General features: G+C 45.8%; 2 protein-coding genes across 4 annotated transcripts; one reads left to right on the top strand and one right to left on the bottom strand.

The window, feature by feature from the left end:
* The first annotated feature begins 1,249 nt into the window (after positions 1-1,249).
* Positions 1,250-12,654, top strand: syvn1 (synovial apoptosis inhibitor 1, synoviolin). Of its 2 annotated transcripts, none has more exons than XM_012854810.3 (16): positions 1,250-1,469; positions 2,872-3,023; positions 3,124-3,216; positions 3,328-3,480; positions 3,743-3,791; positions 4,321-4,424; positions 5,784-5,910; positions 5,998-6,097; positions 6,188-6,253; positions 7,710-7,826; positions 7,996-8,153; positions 9,264-9,416; positions 9,496-9,648; positions 10,270-10,453; positions 10,863-10,978; positions 11,731-11,951. In XM_012854810.3, exons 2-16 carry the CDS (start codon positions 2,892-2,894, stop codon positions 11,949-11,951), a joined length of 1,926 nt encoding a protein of 641 aa, XP_012710264.2. In that variant the 5' UTR covers positions 1,250-1,469; positions 2,872-2,891. The 2 variants fall into 2 exon arrangements, with proteins under 2 accessions (XP_012710264.2, XP_012710265.2); XM_012854811.3 differs by having other exon boundaries at positions 1,253-1,469; positions 2,869-3,023; positions 11,731-12,654.
* Positions 12,655-14,236: 1,582 nt separating this feature from the next.
* Positions 14,237-20,778, bottom strand: gpr137 (G protein-coupled receptor 137). 2 transcript variants are annotated; one of them, XM_012854806.3, is made up of 7 exons: positions 20,467-20,778; positions 18,065-18,554; positions 17,738-17,978; positions 15,544-15,693; positions 15,323-15,448; positions 15,123-15,241; positions 14,237-14,884 (listed from the first exon to the last, which is right to left on the bottom strand). In XM_012854806.3, the coding sequence occupies exons 2-7, from the start codon at positions 18,466-18,468 to the stop codon at positions 14,788-14,790; spliced, it is 1,137 nt and encodes a 378-aa protein (XP_012710260.2). In that variant the 5' UTR covers positions 18,469-18,554; positions 20,467-20,778; the 3' UTR covers positions 14,237-14,787. The 2 variants fall into 2 exon arrangements, with proteins under 2 accessions (XP_012710260.2, XP_021167562.1); XM_021311887.2 differs by having other exon boundaries at positions 20,471-20,777.
* Positions 20,779-22,865: the final 2,087 nt, after the last annotated feature.

Consider the following 22,865-nt stretch of genomic DNA (forward strand, 5'->3'; position numbering starts at 1 on the left):
GTGAACTGCAGGCTGTCCAGGTCAGCAGGGATGGCATCCTTGATGGACTTCAGGAGGATCTTCTCGAAGCACTTCATGACGACTACTGGACGGTAGTCACTGAGGCAGAAAATGATTTTTTTTTGGTCACAAGCACGATGGAGGATTTCAGACAAGCAGAAAGCATGGAGAGCTGCAGGGAGGGTTGAAGATGTCCAGAAAGACCCCTGCTAGCTGGTCAGCACACGACTTAAGCGATCGACCTGACACCATGTCTGGACCTGCAGCCTTGTTGGTGTTGACCTTGTTCAAGGAGGAGGACACCTGGTGCATCTGCAGGACTAGAGGCTGATGATGCGCCCCTGGCTGAGGAAGATGCTCCAGATATCCAGATACTGCTGGCCTTCTGGCCCTTGTCCTATAGACTAGGGAGGAATTAACACATAAAGTGACAAAAGTGACCTAGTCTTTTTTTACATTTCCAACATATGTTGCGGTCTATTAATACAATTTTAAGATTTCCCTCTAGATTCCCCTGATATGTAGCATCTAAGGCGTTGGACCACGTGTTTTTTTTTTTTTTTTTTTGTTTTTTTTTTTTCAATGTCACAGTCAAAGTTTTTATCAGACTGTCACAAATGTCATTAGTTAGATTGAGCTCTTGTAAAAAGCAGTTTCCTTGTGGTTTGGGTGTGGTGTATGAGACGGAGCGTGTAGAGATACATCAGGATTATTATTATTTAATTCAAATGAACAATATTCAAAAATGGTAAACTACGGGGTCCCACTCCCTTTATATTATTTCGTGGGTTTCATTCAGTCGATATCTGTCACACACACAGGCCTGTATGTAAACTCATGTCTTTCTGTTTGAGAAAACGAGTTATTCTCTACCGACGTCTGAAACCTGCCGTGCGTATTTTTCTTTTTCTTTTTTTTTTAATGTGGCGTCATTTATAATCCAGCGTTATTATAATCGTGAATACGGTTGATTGAACTGAGAGGCGCTGCGTGCTTGAATGCGCCTCTTTTGGCTGGAAGACCCTGACAACTTCCTATTGGTCCACGTTTATCTTTACCGTAAAACCCAGACAACGCGGGAAACAGGATATTACTTATAGAGATTAACACGCGTGAACGGGAAGGTGAACGGCCATTAACCGCAAAAATGTCCCACCGCGTCCTCTCCACGCCTGCGTGTGGCGCGGCCGTCGTGCGTGAAACGTTGGGCGTGTTTGTTGCGGGCGGATAAAAATGCGCTTGCGTCTAATTACCGTGGAAACCGGATGTGAGGTGGCTCGCTCGGAGCAAGCCAAAGATAAACACGTAGACAGACAAATACGGGCGAGGGGAATTAATAGCTAATAACCGTGAGGGCGCGGGGGGCACGTTTGAAATGGAGTAGCTGCGGACGCCGTAGAGGGTTTGTCCGACGAGGAGGCGCCGTTGAATCCGCCCGAGGAGCGAGTCTTCCCGCGGTTGTCGAGTCGGTGAGTTGCTGACAGCTGGAGCGGGGTAGCTAGCTCCGGCTAACGCGGGCTAACTACCCCGCATATCGGACTGACAGCCCCCCCTGCACAGGTGGCTGCTCTTATAACGCATATAACTCCGTGCTCGGAGGCACTCCGGCTCCTTAACGCTGTCCTCGCGCGTCCCAGGAAGCGGCGGCGGGACGTGGAGCGGGTCCGAAGGCGTTAGCTTCGGTGGACATGTCTCTGTGAGCCGAGACAGTTATTTATCCATGAAGTGAAACGTGTCTTGTTTACAGGGAGGGAGGGAGAGAGTTTTCGCTGCTGCCAGCCTCAACTTTGGCTTTTTATTTCCAACGGGGTCAGGAGAAAACGAGCGATAAAGCTCGTTTAGAGCAGCTGTGTCCGCGTGCCCTGCGAGCATCACAGCGGCCACCTGGCAGGGAGGCTTCCCCTGAAAGGTGTTCACTATAGGGTCCAAGGGTAACTGGGTTTCCCTCAGTTAATTATACATTATTTAATTTTCTCTTAAAGTGTAGCTTTAGCGCCGTGAGTCCTAATCATTTTGTCCTCTTTGGACGTCAGCCAAGATGGACGTTTCAAACAGATGCTGCTTTATTCATCTCCACGTCTGTTTCCTGGGTTTTATTATAAGGCTGAGGTTTGAAGAAAATGCTCACAGAGGCACCAGTTTGTCCTTCATCAGCTTCGGCTGGTCATCTGCGAGGCACTTTAATTTTTTGTTATAGATATTTTTATTTATTTTATTTGTCTGCGAGTTACTTTAATTTGATTTATCACTAAATGCTCTTAAACTTAACATCTAGAGGTGCACAGGTCAAACATTTCCTGGCTGGTGGTGCTTTCTTCTGCGTTAATTAATTCATACATTTTTTTTGGTGGAATCTGCCAAAACCTGATATTGAGCAATTCAGTCCATTTTTTTTCCCTATTTTTTTCTACTATAAACCATAAAATGGAAAATAAATGTGCTGCATGTTCTCCAACTTAGGTAGTGGTGTTGAAACCAACAGAAAATGAAAGAATCGTAAGAATGTCTCGTGCTTTGTTTGTGCGACAAAGCATGTGTGACTCCAACAAAAAGAAATAATAATAATAATAATAATAATAATAATAATAATAATAATAATAATAATTTAAAAAAAGCATTGACGCTGGTCAAATTCTTAATCAGTCAGACTTTAAGTTTTGGCCAGGAAGAGTCTGATTGTTGCAGCTGTTAAAAAAAAAAAAAAAAAAAAAAGGTAGGCTTATTGCAAATAGAAAGTAAAAATAAAAGAGGATTTTTAAAAGGCAAAGTAAGTCATCAGAGGAATCCCCTCCCTGGAAAGTTGCGGGGGTTTTGGGTTGTGTGCCGCTCCAGGTCAGCTGACGGCTCGGCGCTCTGTCTCCTCCTCAGCAGCGTCTGCAGCCCGCTCCACCATGGTGCGATCGGCCTTGGTGACGGCCACCAGCCTGGCGCTGACCGGGGCCGTGGTGGCTCACGCCTACCTGCTCAAACATCAGTTCTACCCGACCGTGGTGTACCTCACCAAAAGCAGCCCCAGCATGGCGGTAAGAAGGCGCTTCCCTCTCCGAACCGACCCGTTCTGCCCGGTCTGTGGTGAGCAGAGCGGCTGGAAAAGGTCTCCCCCTTCTGTTTTCTCCCCCTCAGGTTTTGTACATCCAAGCGTTTGTGCTGGTGTTCCTGCTGGGGAAGTTCATGCGAAAGGTGTTCTTCGGCCAGCTGAGGGCCGCTGAGATGGAGGTGGGCATTGTGACGAGCCCTTGTGGCGTAGCCGATGTTTTGCTGTATGTGAAAGGAAATGAAGGGGGGTTAAAAAACAAAAATGCAGCCTCGTGTCTCTCCCTCTGCCAGCACCTGATCGAGCGCTCCTGGTACGCGGTGACAGAGACGTGCCTGGCGTTCACCGTGTTCAGGGACGACTTCTCCCCTCGCTTCGTCGCCCTCTTCACCCTCCTGCTCTTCCTGAAGTGCTTCCACTGGCTGGCGGAGGACCGGGTGGACTTTGTGAGTGACCATCAGACACGAGGCCCTCCCGTGGGATTAAGAAAACGTACTCGCTGGGTTCCAGTAAGGTTTTACGTTGAGGTATCACAGAGCTAGAGCCGGTTGGTTTCGTTGCGACTCAGGTTAGAGTTTGTTCCTGGGATGAAGCAGGAAGTGGGCAGAGCCTCACCAAACAGCCGGAGCCCAGCAGCAGCGGTGAGAGGTAAAATGCTTGTGGAGTCGCTCACTCAGTGGGTTTTCTGCCTTTTTTCTCTCTCATCAGATGGAGAGGAGTCCAAACATATCTTGGGTGTTTCACTTGAGAGTGTTATGTAAGTAGATAACCGTGCGTTAACTTTTCTCTTTTTTGTAACAGTTTTTTTTTTTTTTTTTTTCTTTAGCGTGCCACATGAAGCGTTTCATGAAACCGTATGCAAATGTTTGTCTTCGCACAAGGCCAGGTGCTTTTCTCTCTGTGTTCCGGCGGGAGTCACAAACAGACCCCAGTGCCGGTTTCTGAACATTGCTACAAAATGGATGTGGTTCCTGACAACGTTTGCCGCCTGAAACAGAGAAATAACTTTACGCTATCACCTTAGCAGCTGCCCGGGGTTCAGCCAGTCACGTTTCTTCTGTCCCCCCGGTTTAGTCTGCCTATTAGGGCTGGACGATGTAGAAAAGGAAGGAAAGCTGTTATTCTACTGAACTTTTTGAACTTTTTTTTTTTTTTTTTTTTTTTTTTTTTTTTTTCCTTTCTATCATCGATTTATGTCTATTGATCGATATATATTGCCATTAAATTATCGTCCAGCCCTACTGCCTACAACCTGAACCCGTCTTGTAATTCTTGCCTTTCTGCAGCTCTTCTAGGACTTCTGGCTGTGATGGACTTCTTGTTTGTTAACCATGCCTGTCACAGCATCATCACCCGAGGAGCCTCGGTCCAGCTCGTTTTCGGGTTTGAGGTTTGTCCTACTTCCCTTTTTTTTTGACTTAAGACTCAAGGTCATTTTAAACCATCTTGGTTCATTTGGATTGTTAAAGCAGATCATTTTGGGCTGCATTGTTTTCTTCTCGCGATACAGAACTGTTGTCACAGTGTCTTCTGAGACCTAAACGTTGCTGGAATGAGATACCTGCAAAAATTTCACATTTTATTTTATTAAACGTTTTTACTGATTGCAACGCAATTAAAGGTTTAAAAAGATTAAGTGTCTATCTGGAAATATCGCAGTAGATGGCGCTGATGACAGGCACACCAGCTCTATCAAAAAAAAAATTGTTATGATAATTTAATCTTCCCAGTGCATGCTGGGAAACTCTAATACTGGTACTTCAAGTCAGAGACTCCAGACTTTCTAAAAATTTGAAATCACTTATTGTCTTTATAATGTGTCTCTTAAACTAAACTGTGTATAAAAGGGCTTCACTTCAAGTAAAATCAAGGTAACTTGCCTCTGAGATCCTTTGCTGGTAATGGGAAGCTATAATAAAGACACATCCGGCACTTCAAAATAAAAGCCCCACCTGTTCCGTTCACTCAGAATAACTGTCATGCTGCTCATTAACTCCATACGTAGCATTTTTCTCACTCTGGAACATGTTTACTGATTAAACTTGACAAAAAATGCTTTAAATGTAGATTTAGAACAAGGTTTCTAATAATCTGGCAACTCCTCCGACACAGTAAAGAGAAGAGGGCAAAAGCTTAAACTGTGTAGTCAGAGTCGACAGTTCAAACGTGTTCATTAGACCAGTTCAAAATAAAACCACTTCCTGCTCTTTTTCCATAAGAACTCCACATTTACTGCTCTTAATCTTGTTTGTTCTTTAAACATTAATATATATCGTATCTTTTAAGAGTTAAATATCTTACTTTACTAATACCTTAGATACCTGAAAACAGTTGCTACCATACATGCGATGAATTAAACCGTCGCTGAGTGAATTTTTAAATGTTTGCATGTTGAATTGGGCCTAAAAAGATGAAACGGCGCATGATCAGAAGGTCTAATCTACAGAAATCCAGCGTTACAAGGACACTTAAAGGCATGAAGGGGAGCTTTTTATTTCAGTCTTTTTGCCCTAAGCTCAGATCAGTTTTTCATGCATCTGCTCTTTAAGTCTGGTAATTTGTGTTTCACCGTTTGTGCTCATTTCCACGCTGACACGCGGGGTCTGGTTTCACTCCCAGCTGGGCTTACGGCCGACGCCAGGACATCACTCCTGGTCTCCTTAAGCCTGCAGCTGATGAGAAAAAAAACGGCTGCGTCCACAAAGTAGAAGTCTGACGTGTGCCGTTCGCCACTCTTTGTCCTCCTCAGTACGCCATCTTGATGACCATGGTCCTGACCACCTTCATCAAGTACGTTCTGCACACCGTCGACCTTCAGAGCGAGAACCCGTGGGACAACAAGGCCGTCTACATGCTGTACACGGAGCTCTTCACAGGTGCAGCTCTCGGCCGGCTCAACATTTCCACATAGGTGTGGCTGCGTGACGAACCGTTAAACGGGGCATTTTCTGACACCTTAACAGGTTTCATCAAAGTTCTCCTGTACATCGCCTTCATGACCATCATGATAAAGGTCCACACCTTCCCTCTGTTCGCCATCCGACCCATGTACCTGGCCATGAGGTGAGCAGCTGCCTGTGTGGGATGCCTCATGCTTCCCTTGAGATGAAGAGCCAGTTTAACTCACCATCTTCCCTCTGTTGCTCTCCTCAGGCAGTTTAAAAAAGCTGTAACAGACGCTATAATGTCAAGGAGAGCAATCCGCAACATGAACACTCTGTGAGTATTTTCCTGCATTTCTGTTCAATATTCTCATGTAGTTTAGACGTCTTTAGACTATTTGGGAGCTCTGACATTTAAATCGTCTACACCTTGGACCAAACATGCTTCTGCAAGAGTTGCTGCCGACGCTTTGAATAAAACCACAAACCTTGTTTTAAGTTTACACTCCCAAAGAACTCAGGGCGTTAATTCTCAGCTGGTACTGACAGGACAAGGAGTCGTAACAAAAATGGAGGCTTGAAGGTTTTTTTTTGTGATGAGCTTTGTTGCCGTTATTCAGTTTGAAGCAGCAGCTGTCGTGTTTTCTCTGACTTTTCCTAGCGGTAGAGCTGGTAGAGCAGCGTGAAGCCTGTGACTCTTTGAGGCGTATGAATATTTCCATGTTCAGGTTTGATATGATTCATACGGTAATCGGTACAATCTAGTAATGTTTGCCATAGCCTGTACATAATAGTGGTGTAAAAACTAACCTACATATGCTGTATATCAATATTTACAGTATTCTGTGCATAATAGAAATGTATATAATATATACATTAGGTATTTACAATAATTTTTACAGTAATATAGGTGGGTAGACGGTTATTAATGGTGTTCTATAGATTGTAGAGATGTGTACATTATGAAAAATCAGTGATATTGACATCTATCTAAGATTTTTATGTTAAATATGTTCTATCTTTTATAGTAAATACTAATGTAGTCTTTATAGTATATACATACAGTAGGACTGGATGATAATTCAATAACAATATATATCTAGATCAATGGATGTATATCGATAGATAAAAGGATCAATAAAGAGTTAAATAGAATAAAAGTTTTCCTTCCTTTATACATTTTAGCCATGTAGGTTAATATTAGTCATTACATCCTCCCAACCAATCACAAACACAGACCCAGGAAACGCTCCGTCACCAAGCTCCGCCCCCCTCAAAGACTTTAGAGCACGCATTCTTTTTTTGTTGTTGTTAAAAACTTGCAGTTTTGGTTAAAAGTTGGTTGAATAAAGGGTTGAGTTTGAATTCAGTGTTTGTGTATTCTGTATCTAAAAATAGGTCGCTAAGCGACAGCATAAAATGGTCAGGGCTGCACTTAAAATGTATGTTTTGAATTTGTTGATAATTATTGATATCGATCAATATTTCTATTGTGTTAATATGCTTTTTTTCTACATCGTCCAGCCCTAACGTACAGTCCTGTTCACACAGAATAAATACACTGCTAGTGCGTTAATGTCATATACAACAGTTACACGTGTACCTCTTCATTCAAATGTATGTTTTTCAATTGTCAAGTTTTGTGGCAAATATCGTTTTCAAGGGTTCAAGGGAAACGTTTGTGGGTGATTGAGGTTTTCCATCTTCGGGTCTTTATTTGGTGAAAGCAAAGCAGCAGATAAGACGTGTTGTCAGGAAGGCTCTGATGTTCCCCTCTGCTGCTCCTTGTTCAGATATCCGGACGCTACCCCTGAGGATCTGCAGGCCTCCGACAATGTTTGCATCATCTGTAGAGAGGAAATGGTCACCGGAGCCAAGAAGTTACCCTGTAATCACATTTTCCACTCCAGGTGAGTCCAGTGGGAGTTGGTTTAGAAAAGGGCCACAGTCAGCGGGGCTCAGAGTGGAAAATGAAACGTGGCTTAAACCAAAGATCCCTACCGCTGCCTTCTTGGTTTAAAGGTCGCCTGTTGTTTACCTACTAAAGTCATTGTCGCCTTGGTTCTTCCTGCTCCACAGCTGCCTGCGCTCCTGGTTCCAGCGGCAGCAGACCTGCCCAACCTGCCGCATGGACGTCCTCAGAGCGTCCAACAACAACCAGACTCAGGCCCCGGCTCCAGCTCCGGCTCCTGCCCCGGCAGCCCCGGCCAACGCTCCAGCTGCCCCCGCCCCAAACGGTGAGATCCAAACGGGGCTCATCAAAGGCGTACAACGCCTTTTTACTGCCCTCACCGTTCATTGCAGGCGGCCCAGTCAGTAGCACAGGTAGCATGGCTAGCTCAGTGGTTGCAGTCAGGGGCCTCGTAGGCCTTGACATGTTTAATTTGTCACATCACTGCCACAATTCCTGTTGTATTTTCCAGGACTAATGCTAAGTAGTGCATAACTGCTAAGTGGAAGGAAAACGATACCATGATTTTCTGACTTTTTCCAAAATAAAAGTCTGACTGTGAGGCATTCCTTGGTTTTCAACCCGTCACTCTGCGATAACAGCTTAGACGCCTGACTCTCTACCAGCTGCTTCTGTCAAAACGGCTCAAGTTCCCTCAGACGTAACAGACATCATCATTCATGTCTCGCCACAGCTTTGGCTGCTAATTTGGTTTTAGTTCCTCGTTGCTTTCTTTGAAAACGGTTTAATTCAGCTTTAGACTCTGACTGGGCCACTTTCACATGATCATTGTATCCATTGTAGCTCTGGCTTGCTGTTCTGTGGGAACAGGGTTTCCTCCTGGACCGCTCTGTGTTTAGCACCCCTGACCAGCTTCCCTGTATGATGCGGCCTCCACCATGTTTCACGCTGCGGATGCTGTCTTCCCGTCTAGTGTTACTTTTCCTCCAAACGTGGCATTTTGAATGCAGTCCAAATATTTTTGGTCTCATCTGACCCCAAATAACGTAACTCCTCGTGGCTTTCCTCTACAATGAGTCCTGAATGGCACTGAGATTAGCATTTGACAAAAAGTTCAAGGGTTGTTTATGCTTTTGCGAGGCCCTGTATCAGGTGGGAAGCAGAGTTGGGCCAAAGCCGACATGCTACGGTTTCATGATATTCTCAGTTTCTAACTTCTAGAGCTGCACTTGTGCCTTGACTGAAGCTCTTCTCTCAGTACATAAAGCTGGATGCATTCAGTAGCAGAGCATCCGCTGCATCCTGGCCCTTTAGCTTTAGACCGAGAAGGAACTGTTCCAGTAGCCTGTGTATGTTCAAGAGGACACTTCCTTTTTGTGGAGAAAGCTGTCACATTTCTACATGCTTGTTAAACAATGTTTTCTCTGTCCTCCAGTGGCTCCAGGCATGCTGCCGGCCTTCCCTCCAGGAGTTTTCCCTTTCTGGGGTCCTTTCCCTGCGGTCCCTCCACCTGCAGCCGCCGCTCCGCCTCCAGCTCCTGGTGCCACCGACGCGCCACAAAGCGGCACGGAGACGGCACAGACGGCCGGTAAGGACGCCCCAAACCGGGCCATTCCCCTGTGCGCGATCGTGGCCGACCATTTGTGTGACGCCTGGTTTTCCGTTAGGCACCAGCCAGCCCACGTCAGCGGATGCAGACGCCGCCGCATCGTCTTCGGCGGCTGCTCCGGGATCAGCGCTCCCAGGATTCCCCTTCTCCTTCCCGCCTCCTCCCTTCCCCGCCGCGCCATGGCTGCCGATGCCACCGCCTCCGCCCTTTGGTAAGCTGTCTGACGCTCTGAGCTCCGTGTCATAACTTGACTGCAGGTTCCTCCAATTTAAACCAACCAGAACCGACAAAGACTCCTGGATAGGTGTCGAAAGAACTGAATGAAAGTCCAGCTGCCTCCCATTTAAGCCTGTTGCCTTTCTTGAATGGATTTCGCTTTATAATCCTCTCCAGGCTGCAGTTCTCCCTGCTGCTGCTGCACCTTTTGCTGCCACACTCGTTTTCTTCCACTCAACTTTCTTTACAGATTTCTGCAATGACCTTTTTGTTTCTTCCCCTCCGTGTGGAGTCAGTGACTGCCCTCTGGACATCTGTCCAGTCAGTCCTCACCATGATTGTGTAGGCCACAATATGGCCATTACAAAACATTTACGCATTAAAAATGTCGTGTTAATATCAGAGTAATTTGTCTGATAATTGTCTAAAAGCCTGAATTTAGTTTTTTCCTCTTTAAGCCGTAATCATCAAAGTTTTAGGAGATGGATCACACACTCGGTTGAATGAATCTATCAAATAAATGAGTTTAAATCAGTGAAGAAAAAGACGTGGGAATGATCTGTGATATTCTGTATTTCTGAGGTGAAGTTCATTGGTCTCTTCTCATCCTGCCCAGTGTCGTCGATGCCGCCTCCTCCCCCGTCGCTGTCGCGGCTGACGGAAGAGGAGCTGAGGGAGTTGGAGTCTGAAGGGCGGCGAGGCCTGGAGGCCAGACTGCAGTGTCTGCAGAACATCCACACCCTGCTGGACGCCGCCATGCTCAACATCCACCACTACCTCAGCACCGTCGCTACGCTCAAGTGCGTCGCATCCGTTAAGCCTCATTACCCAAACCTCTGACCCGCTCCATCGCATTTTGGCTGAAATCTCTCGAAGAACTAGAAATAACATTATTCCCTCTCTGAACTGAAAGCTTTAATGGTTTTGAAGTACAATAACTTCCTGGAAAAATAAATAAATATCTCTCTGGAGCAGGAGAGCCGCCTGCGTCACGAGGCGCTGCAGTTAGACAGGATTTCACAATTAACAGCCCCATAGTCAGAATTGACATTTGCAGCTGTCTTTAGCGTCTTTAAGGAGCGACTAGCTTGACTATAGCTGACCTGAGGTCAAACAAGCTGCACGTCACCAGCGTTCATCTCTTACAGCCATCTCATTTTCTCTTGTGAGGACGGTGTGTTTATTCTCCTCCTTCTGTTTTCCTCACAGCCCTCCTCGGCCTGAGGGTGGCGCTGCAGCAGCCGGCGGAGCCAACCAGGAGGCGCCGTCCCCCGCGGCTGCCGCTGGCACGGAGAGTCCGGCCACAGAGAAGGACTCCTTCACCTGTATGTATCCGATGCGTGTTCCCAACACATCAGTCTGCTCCACTGAGCTATATAATACACTGGAGTGCTGATTTTGCTGAAAAACTGAAGTCACTGGCCGCCATCTTGCTACTCCCTACTCTCACAGAATCCCACAGGATTTGGTTGCAACAACAAGCAGTTTTCTGTCTGTGTGAAAACGTTTCACAGGTAATTCTACAGTCAGTGGATGTACTAACACTATCAACTACTAGGAAATTAGGTGCTGAAATATTTTACATGTTATTCATATTAAATATACATATATTTATATATAAATATTTGTACATGTATATATGTATACATATATGTAAATATGTTTTTGTATATTGTTATTTATAAATGTTATGCATGTATATTTAAATGAATAAAATGCAAAATATTTCAGCACATGACTTTCTCAGTACTTGCTAGTTTTAGAACATAACATAAAAGTATATGGCATTTGACATTTTAAAAGTTTTAAGACCCCCCTGAACATGAGAAAATCCTCGTTATTCGATGCTGTAGCGCACATATTCCCTAGTTACTGGGGGGAAATAGGGAGTACCAATATGGCGGCTGGTGGCTTCAAAGCTACTCGTTCTAACAGCAGCGATTAGCACTCCAGTGTATTATATGAGCTGCTAAAATCTCGCCGCAGAAGAAGAGTCGCTGAGTGTTTGCTAATGAGAAAGGCAGGGATGGGTCTGGTGGAGTAACTCTCCTGTTTTATTTTATTATTATTCCCCCAGCTGACCAAGCTAGTGGAGCCACAGTGTCGTCTCAGCCCGCCGACTCCACCTCCTCCGCTTCAGACACGGAAAGACGGGAGACCTGGGACGACGGGCTGCTGGAGGACGGGGCCGGAGAGCTGAGCACCGGCGAGCCGAGCGCCGCCGAGCTGAGGCGCCGTCGCCTCCGCAAGCTGGAGACGTCGCCTTCGTCGTCGCCCCCTCCTCCTCCAGATAACTAGTTGGCGACTGGGGGACGCATCAGGAACTCTGAGATAACTTATGGCTGCTTCGTCGCCTCTTCCTCGTGGCTCTCGCCTTCCACAGGCTCAGGTTTCTCACAGCGCGGAGTTGCACTCAGGCTGTCGGAAGACGCACCAGCTCCTCCTCTCCTCCTTCGTTTTCTCTTTCTGATTTGATGGGCTCCAGGGCGGACACCCGCGGTCCTGGCGCCGCGGCCGTCTGTAGGCTTCTTAAAGGCAGGAACAGGACTCCTTTAAGGCTGCGGCGCTCAGTCTGAGAGTCGGCGTTTAGCTCTAGTTTAGCTCTTGTTTAACTGCGTCTTTGGTTTAATCCAGTTGTCTTCAGGATGAAGGCGTTCCACAGCAGACAAATCCAGTATATTCAGTTCAGCCACTTCTGCTTTTTCTACCTTGTTTCCCTGGGTTCTGACCCTGTTTCCACTGCTGACGCTGTAACATACTGATTTAATGGAAGCTGTATATACTGTATAAAAGTTTTAATAGGATGATCTGTACACGATGTGGAAGGAAGCAGCAGCGGAGCGGAGCGGCCGGTGCGGCGCTCCCAGAGGGCCGTGTTGGTGACGCTGCTGATCATGGAGCCTTTTTCTACAGGGTTTCTGCTGCAGCGACGTGGCGTTTCTTTAAGTTGGTTTGGCTGTTTAAATTAAAACTGATCTATTAAAAAAAGTATTTACAGTTATCACTTTTTTTTTGGTTATTTAAGTATTTAAACTAAAGTTTTAAAAGGTTTTGGTGAAAAAATGTAAAATTCAGTGGCGACCAAATTCAACATCTGGATTGCCTCGACTCATTACGGATAAAGGAGATTCCTCATGAATAAAAGTTTTTATATAATTATAGAGCAGAATTATTGGCGCCCCTGCTGTGATAACCCTGATTTATCCTGACTCAGCAGAGCAGCACTTTTAAATGTTCCTGTTTGCAGGAGTAGTCTTCAGATCATCCCAAACGGGCCAGAATCATCAAGTTAGTTGCAAGCCAGAAGAATGAAATTCAATTAAGAAAAGTTATTTTGTGAATTCTTCAGTTTTATCTGCTCAACAATAAACCAGACATGCAATGTGTAAAGAAACTAAAGATGGGAGTCTAATTTTTGTTGTAGAAAACAGATCTATTGATCCAAAATAGTCTTAAAGGTTTGTCTGAGAAGTAAAAGGTTGTAGATTCTTGGGTGGGATCTAACTTTGTTTTTCCTTCCCTCAAATCTTTTTTTGTCTTCACAACAATAATGGGGGTCAATCTGTCTTCAACTCAGCCTGCTGTCACCAGGTTTAATCAATGAAGCCAGGTCTGCTTATGAAGAACAGACGCTGGACCTTTGTGGTCATATTTAGTTTAAAATTGAAATAAAGGCAAAAAGTGTGACGGATACTTGCCATATGATCGTCTGAGCTTTGAGCAACACCAAACGTCCACATTTCTCTGGGAAAATAGACTTACTTCCGTTTACAGTTTATTCATCATCCCCGACAAAGAACCACAGACGACTTTTTTAATTTACTTGTTTTTTTCCCCAATGATATTTGCAATTTATTTTTAATCTGGTATTTCCAATGATTGCCCAATCTTTCTATTGAGCTTTACAGAGACTTTGGAAGACCCCCCCACAGCATCATAGATCCTCCACCGTACTTCAGTGGGCTCAAAGTTACCCCTCCACACATTTACCCTCCGCTTCACGCCCATCATACCCTGAGTGTTTATTGCAGAAAAAGCTCAACGTTGGCGTCAGATAAAGCCCCAGCGGAGGTCAGCAAACTGCCTGAACTGCTGCCATGACGATGACATTTAATGTTGGGGCTCCTTGCTCTTCTCTAACAAAGCTTTAGAAAAGAAAGTAAAAGTTACATTTAGATTATTTAATGATTATTATTAAATAATAATTATTAAGGTTGCACCTTAAGGTTTCAACGCAAATGCAGCCATATCAGTAGCACCAGTAGTCGTGAGGAGGGGGTAGGGGGTTGGATTGGAGCACCAACAGGCTGAATGTTTGAAGATTCTCAGTCATCCAGGTTATGATCGGTCCAAAAAAGGTTTCAAAATAAAACTGGACTTCCTGGATGGGAAGCGAAACGTCCTCAGCTTCAGAACAGAAGTCCAGTTCTTTTTTTTAACCCTTTTGGATTCAACAGGCTGAAGCACTTTCCCCAGGAAGGTTTCCTGCCTAGCAACACCAATGCTCGCGTCTTCATTGGCTCGTCGTGGATGTGGGCGGAGTCAGCCATGTGAGGACAGCCGAACGACATCGAGAGGGTTCGTTTTCACATGAGGCATTAATGAAGCATTTATTTTAGCTCCGGGCAAAGACATAAATAACTTAAAAACAACCAATAAAACACATGAAGAACAGGAGAAGAACCAAAATCAACTATAAAAAAAACAAACAACTAAACAAATGCTGCAGGAGCTTATTTCCCCAGAAACAGAAATTAAACACTTAATAGCTGCAGCAATACTAAGGATGGAGATTAAATTATAGGAATGGCAGTTTTTCTCTCATGAGCAACGCTGGTTTGAGTCCATTCAGGAATGTAGATGAAGCTAAACGGGACATCTCCTGGATTAAAGAGTCGGCTTAGCTCCTGTAATATGCAAATAATGCTTGTCTGACCTGCATGGAGCTGGCTAGGTCACGTAATTTACGTCTTCTCCCTTTACATCGAGAAATAGTCAGTAGATGTACTCTCTTTAAAAATAACTACAAGGTGCATCTTCTTAGCTTCCCTGAGGTGATCAGTGCAAATTAAGCCGCAGAGCGGTGGCTGCACACGGGGGTCCCCGTCCCTCCGTCCCACCGAGACGACTGGCTTCAGTTCTGAGGGGTGGAGTAGAAGGAGTGGTGCTGGTGGCTCTGCTCTGCGGGGTTGTTGGCAAACAGGAGGGGCGCGGTCTCTGATCCGTACCAGCTGCAAATGCACGAAGACAAGCAAAAAGGTGACTTGGAGCTCACTTACAGCAGAGATGCTCTCAGGTCTGAGTCTGGGCGTCTTATTGCCACTGCAAAACCATTTCCTAATTCCACCTTTAAAACCTTCGCTCTCGATTCTAAACAGCAAAGATCTAGTGAGTAAATAAAGCTGCTGGAGGCTGCGAGAGCATTCAGGCCGGAGCAGAGCGTGAACACGGTGCTCGTGTCGGTATCACCTTTGGTTCTGATCGGCGGCGTGAGCCCACGGAGCAGGTATTTCGTCGTCGCTGCCTTCAGGGTCATCGAAGAAATACGGGCGGGGCAGAGCCCTGTTGTTGATGTCCAGGCTGCTGGCCTGCGGACAGACGCGAGAGGAGAAAGGCTGTGAGTCGCGCCGCAGAGGACGGGAGGCCCGGGCGGGACGCGGCGAGCTCACCTCCTGAGCGGGCCGGCGCACTCTGAAGATGAGGACGAGCAGGCTGGTGGGGAGCAGCTCCCAGATGAAGAGGATGGCGCCGAAGGCCAGGTACTCTCTGTCGCCGAGTTCGCTGTGCAAGTCAGCCTGACGATAAAAACACACAAGGCTTATCTTACACCACCATGACAATCAAAGATTAATCATGGTGCCGGCACTAATTAAAAAAAAAAAAAAGTCACCTGGTCAGACACATTGTACCAGTCATAGTCAAAGGATTCCACCTTATAGCTCTGGGACAGGAAGAGGACCGTCAGGTTGTAGCAGGCCCGGCTGAAAAACAGGAAGATGGCCGCCGCTCCCAGGGCTGCGGTGCGGCACACTGTGGTCCCCTGGTGAAAGACCACAGAGCATCACTCGAGTCATTGCTACGGCACAGGAAACGCTGGGACCTTCCTGGGAAACGGCGATATTCCACCGCACCGTCGCTGGATGGGGAAAACTGAACTGCTGGAGGCCCTTTTCTGACCGCTGGTTACAAATAAACACGCCGCTGCTGATTTAACAGGGCTAATGGCTCTATTACCGTTCACAGCTAAAAAAGTGCAAGTGAGACGAATTTGCGGAATGGGAGACAGGATTGTAGAAGCGCCTTTGTCCCTAAAATCAGATGTGATACGTTAAATGCATTGAACCAAATGCCCTTTACGTTCCAGTTAATATATCAGTGTTAAATAAATTTAAATTTAAAACTTTCCTTTTTGACAAAGCTTATAGTTAGAGTAGCTCATACCCTGAGCTATCTCTATAGTTATGCTGTGATAGGCCTAGGCTGCTGGAGGACATCAGGGTCTAATTTTCTCACTCTACTGATTTCTACTGTTCTTCAGTCTACTGTTCTCCAGTTTTGCATTGTATTACATTACATTGAAATGACTGTTGTCATTTCAGCTTTTAACTTTTTGCTCTCTTTTTCTTCATCGGAGGTACACCTGGTCTGGCGTTCTGTTAACTGTGACATCATCCAGAGAAGACGGCTCACCCGCTACTACCATCTAATGTAGAACAGATTACTGGATCAATGTGTGCTTCTGTGCTTTTTTGTCTCTCTTGTTGTGTCTCTGTTCTGTCTTCTGTAACCCCAGTCGGTCGAGGCAGATGACCGTTCATACTGAGCCCGGTTCTGCCGGAGGTTTTCCTTCCCGTTAATGGGGAGTTTTTCTTCCCACTGTCGCTTCATGCTTGCTCAGTATGAGGGATTGCAGCAAAGCCATGGACGATGCAGACGACTCTCCCTGTAGCTCTACGCTTCCCCAGGAGTGAATGCTGCTTGTCGGGACTTTGATGCAATCAACTGGTTTCCTTATATAGGACATTTTTGACCAATCTGTATAATCTGACCCAATCTGTATAATATGATTGAACTTTGTAAAGTGCCTTGAGATGACATGTTTCATGATTTGGCGCTATATAAATAAAATTGAATTGAATTGAACATAAATATAATATTTGGCTGGTTTTGTTGATTAAATGACTTTGGCATTAATTTGAAAGTAATAAATATCGATGTTGGAGTCAAATCAGATCAAGCTGAACTATATTGAGAATCATATTGTATTGTCATAAGCTATGTATCGAGAATCGTATCAAATCGGCTCATCCTAGATGATCCCCAGCCCTAATGTACAGAGAGGGTCAAATCTAACCATGAACCACGGCTGAAAGGGGGGAAAAAAAAGAAAAAAGGGACACTCCAGCTTTCTAAACCCAGACGCGCTGCATCAGGTCCGTGGATTTATCGAGGCTTTCTCTCATTTCACGCTGAAAGCTGTTTCTGAGGCGTCCATCCATCCACCTCTGACCCAACAAGGCGGTCTGCCCACCCCTGCTGACACGCCGTCTTTCTGTAATAAGACTCAGAGCATCCGCTGAAAGCAGCTCGAGCTCGGTCCAGCCTCACCCTTCCTCCGCTGACGGAGCAGCCCGCGGCCTGGCAGTAAGAACGCAGTCAGACCCAGAAAAATTATTCCGCTGCCGTTCTCTTCGCTCCCGCCGTGGCTGAGGCACCGGAGCTCAGATTTGATTTTCGTGACTGGAAACAGCCGCGGTGCACTATGAGGCGCTCGGACCCCGGGGGGAACCCCGGAGGATTCCCTCGGTGTCAAAGCGGACGGCGGAGAGGCGCTGCCTTGTTTTATTAGCCACGTGGTCCAGATATTTATTTAGGTGGACTGCTCCTTAACAACCAAGACAATCATGCACATCCGGTTACAGAGACATCATTTGTATCCTTTTCATGTTTTGTTTCTAATAACACATTTCTCACGGGTTCCTTTGAAATGTTGATGTTGCAAACAGTGTGTGTGTGTGTGTGTGTGTGTGTGTGTGTGTGTGTGTGTGTGTGTGTGTGTGTGGTTGTTTGGCTGAACGCCTGACCTTGCTCATGAGGTAGGGGCCGAAGGAGCGGGGGTGGCGGGTCAGCAGCAGCAGCACGGCGGCCAGCAGCACGGCGTCCAGGATGAAAAGCAGGTCGTTGACGATGACCCGCACCAAGACCAGCTTCCAGGTGCGCTTCCCCTTCTCCCCACTGCTGCCCCGCTCCCCCAGGGCGGCGCACGTCACGTTGATGCACAGGAAGACGAGGCTCATGGCGCCGTAGCCCAACTGGGCCAGCCGCCTGGGAACGACACACACGGAGGGGGTCACGGGGGTGAGGCGAGGCGTCACAGGACGACGCCCCCTCGGGGAAAGGAAGTCACTCACAGTTTCCTGTCCGTCGCCGAGCCGAAGGTGTCGCGGATTTTCAGCAAAACCTGCGTGAAGTAGAGGTTGATGAGGCTGAAGGTGAAGAACTGCAGGCAGACGGGGAAGCAGTAGAGCAGCCAGAAGGCGGCGGCGGGCAGGCGGTTGGCCTCCGCCGTGTTCTGGAAGTAGAAGGAGAAGAGCGTGGTGCGCAGGCCGGCCCACAGCAGGCAGAGGAAGAGGAAGAGGCTCTGGTAGCTCCAGCGCTTGTGCTTGTAGACGAAGAGCAGCCAGAGCTGCGCGTACACGGCCAGGAAGAGGCCGGCGTACAGGGCGGTGTAGAGGGCCGTGAAGCCGAGCTGGACGGACGGGTCCACGGCGGGGTGCAGGGGGGTCGGGGGGGAGGCGCTGACCGGAGCCCCCATCGGAGCGGCGGCGGCGGGATCAGTGAGCGGCCATGGTCGCGCAGACGCTCTGGAGCTTATCTGCCTGCTGGGCGTGCAGAGAGGATCTGTGGAGACGCGTTCAGAGGGAAGGGAAACGCTGAAGGAAAGGATGTTTGTCCACAGATTGTGGGTGCAATAATCTGTCTGAATAAAAGCGGAAACAAACCCTGGCAAAGACATTCATACCGCTCTGACTTTTTCCACATCTGAGTCACTTTGCAGACGCACCTTTTGGTGCAACAAGAGCTTGCAGGACATCTCCAGCTCGTTCAGATGGGATGGAGAGCATCAGTGAGCAGCCATTCTCAGGCCTTCCCACTGATTCTCAGGATTCAGGCCTGGACAGGGCCTGGACAGGGATGGCTCTGACATAACCAGAGCCATCCCACAGTGGCTCTGCTTATGTTTTGGGTCAAAGTCCTGCTGGAAGGGGAAGTTCTGCAGCAGCCCTGCATCTATAAAGCTCTAAGCGTCTACCCGTGACCACTTTCCCTGCATTCCGCTGACAGAGGGCTTCCCACAACAAGGCGCTGCCAAAACCACGCCCCACAGGGGAGCAAATGCACGCTGTACTTCCCAGATTTTCATTTCTAAAGAATAGTTTGTTTGTTTTTTAATCTTTTTTCTGGGGTTTTTAAGGCACTAGTGGCTCATTTTTTACAAAATAGCCTAACAGGAAAGGGGGTTTAAGACATGCGATAAAGGACCTCAGGCCGGAGCCGAACCTGGGTCTAAGGCCTCCGTGTGTTGGTCGTGCTCCACCTGTAAAGAATGTTTTGAAACCATATATCCTGTTCCTTCCACTTCACATCTTTTGCCCCTCTTTCTACTGTCGGTCATCGCTGTCGACGAGATTTGCGTTTGCGATCAACTGACCACTAAGGCGAGTTTAGGTGGAATCTGACCTTCAAAGGAAGTGCAGAGCAGGGTCACACACACACACACACACACACACACACACACACCAACCACAACAAATCAGCTGCCTTCTGGCTTTAACAGCAGGTCAAAATGAAAAGGGAAGAAAAGAGCTCGCTGACATGTGAGACTGCTGTGCACAGCCTCTGTGGTCTGCAGCAATGGCGATCAGATAGTATACGAGGCCCAGAAGAGGAGCTATGAACCTTTGGACAAAGAAAAACAACACCAGGACAAAAAAACACCGTCCTGTCCTGGGATGTGTGGTAAACAGCCAGGCATCAGGGGTGTTAGCCTAAGGCGAAGAGCTCAATCAGACTCTGGACTGCAAGAATCCACAACAGGAACCCTGGCTGAGCTGAAATCGGTGCTCAGCATGTTTGCTGGGGAGCAGCCAGGTGAAAACCAGGTGAAAACCAGGCGACACAGAAGGAATGAAGGACGTGCAGAAACAAGTCAGCGACTTTTAAAAAAAAAAAGAGGGACCACAGATCAGATCTGTTGTTTTATCTGCTCTGCGTTTAGCTTCCAGTAGAAATGGAAACGTTTACTGCGCAGAAATCAGACGGTGCTGATTAAATCTGGCAGGCATAAATGATCCAGCACACATGGCCATTTCCTCCATCACTAACCAACCTGCTGTAGACGCAGTCATCCTCCAGCAGGTGTATTTCCAGCAACCTTACAGTTAGATTATACATATAACATATTAGAAACAAAACGTTTACTATGTGATTAAACAGAGTAAGGCGACTCGCTGTTTGCTCGCGCTGATCGCACAGTAACGTCAGTGTAGCAGACAGTAGCACACTGTCTTTCAGTTTCAACTAACCGGGTTATATAACACTTCAGACTTTTGTTGCTGACCGTGCAATACGTTCGTTTATTCTGTTTTCTAAAAAAAAAAAAAGAGGGTAGGAGTCCCCTCGGTGTTTTTCAGTAACATTTGACCCTCGTTTGAACCTATAGCGCTGGCTTCGCTGTGGTAAACAACCCACTGTTGCGTTCAAGGTAATAATGAGCCTCAACCGGATTAACTTGAAAGCAGCTGCAAAATACCTACGTTACGTCTTCCCACTTCCGCACATCAGTCGCGTCTTCACAAGCCTCGTAAAAATAATCCGAATTTGACTCGTCGGTACCGAACTGACGACAACAACAGCAGCCCCCTTTCCCCCCTCAGGTGAACACGGAGCTGGAGGATGAGCTGCCGACGACGGTAATCCCTTGTTTCCGTGTGTAACGTCTGAGGGGCGGGGCTTCTGTGACGCGAACCGGTGTGAGTCCGCCATGTTGTGAGTGGCACATCGACAAGTTTGCTTCCTTTCTTGGGTTACTTTTCCCAAAGGAAGCGCTCATGTTGAAGTTCACCTAACTTTATTAACTTGTTTTTAAATACTTAAACATATGTTGATTTTAGAAATAACGTTGGTGATTATTTGAGACAAAAAAAAAAAAAACTGTAGCTGCAAATCACAGTAAAACAGAATAACCACTGAGATTGTCCAATCCAATCCAACTTTATTTATAAAACACTTTAATACACAGAGACCAAAGTGCTGTACAGAAAACACAAATATAAACAGTATCAAATTGTGCTGTATCTAAAACTTATTTTACGCCTGAAACTACAACAAATCACAATCTTCTTTTAGCAATTATAATAATTCAGCTGTATTTGGTTTTGCTGAATTAAGTATTAAGCCGTAAGGCAACTCAAAGTACTTTACAGGGACACTAGAATAAACACAGAAAAATAGCAAAGAATTTTAATCTGATTAAAAGAGAATATTTTGAGCTGGAGATTGAAATAAAATCCTAAATTATGCCAAGGATACAACCAGCTCCAAAAAAACCTGGAAGGTCAAAAGATCTTAATATTTTAATTAGAGAGATGGCCATGTTTGATTTCTGGAGGGATTTCCACATTAAAGAGAGAGATTTTACCCATCATTCTCTCACACATAAAGTCCACTCCAGATTGACTTCTTTTTGATGAACACTACTGACAGGTTTCGGGCGAAGGAATGCAAAATTGGAACATGTAATGTATCTGACCACAATATTGTTTATTTGCCTATTCACTTATCTAATCAACCAAAAACTACTTTATAACGTTTAAATACACGCATTCTCAACAAGGAAACTACAATAAATGACATTAAGAAGGAAAGAGGAGAATGTGTAGAGGGTAATAACACTAGTCAGGTAAATCCTGTTCTGGTTTGGGATACAGTTAAAGCAGCAATGTGAGGCAGACTCGTTTCAAGAACTGCCTATTTGAATAAGACAAAACGAATAAAATATGAGTTGGAAAAAATACTTTTTAGAATTAAAACAAGAAAGGACTAATAATCAAGAACTGACCGAACAAATAAGTTATTACAAATAATATAAATTATATGATACATGAGGAGATAGTGAAAAAAAGACAATTTTCAAAACAGGCCTGTAACGAGTATGGGTCTAAAGCCACAACAATCCTGGCAAGTCGCCCCCGAAAGCAACAACTGAAGCACCCGATTACCAAAATTAGAGACCCTTGGCTTATGATATTAACCAAATCCATAAAATCTTTTAAAACTATTATAAAAAAACTATACACATCCCAAAAACCAGTAAATGAGAGTGTTATTACACAATATTTGGCTGGTTTAGACCTGCCTTCCCTAGGATCAATACAAAATGATACCTTAACTTAATCACTCAAAAAGAATTGGACACCATCTGAAAACTAACAAATGCCCAGGCAGCAGTGGGTTTTCAAATGAGTGGCACAAAATTCTTAAGGAGGAGCTTGCTCTGAGTAGAGCAGAGATGCCGCCATCATGGAGTAAGGCTGTGATGACTGTCCTCCCTAAGGAAGGAAAAAATATAGAATATTGTGAATCATATCGCCTGATCTCTAAACTGAATGTTGATTACAAACTCTTTACCTCTATAATATTTAGGAGAATGGAGCATCATCTTATAGATAGACAAACATTGAAGGTCATAGACCAAGCCAAGAAACAACTCATTATTGCTTCAGTAAGTCTTGACGATGAGAAAGCCTTTGACCGGGTGAGCTGGCCCTTTTTTTTTTACAAGGTACTCGAGGATCTCAGCTTTGATGATCAATTTATTAGGTGTATCCAGTCATTATATGATAGTTTGAGGGCCAGGGTAAAAATTAATGGCTACCTAAAGCTTTCAACTGTTTAGAGGTACTCTACAGGGCTGTTGCCTCAGTCCAGCGCTCTTTCACGTTATTCATAAAGCCCTTGACACAAACTATTAGGCAAAACGAAGAGTTTAAAGGCATTACAATTGCAAATACTGAACATATAATTGGACCTTTTGCGGATGATATTATCACCTATCTCCAAAATCCAGATGTAAGCCTCCCTAAATTGCTAGACTGGTAATAGTGAAAATGAGTCAGCTTCTTAGATCTTTGTATCTTTTCATGTCATTGC

This window comes from Fundulus heteroclitus, chromosome 23 (genome assembly GCF_011125445.2).
Source record: "Fundulus heteroclitus isolate FHET01 chromosome 23, MU-UCD_Fhet_4.1, whole genome shotgun sequence".
NCBI lineage: Eukaryota > Metazoa > Chordata > Actinopteri > Cyprinodontiformes > Fundulidae > Fundulus > Fundulus heteroclitus.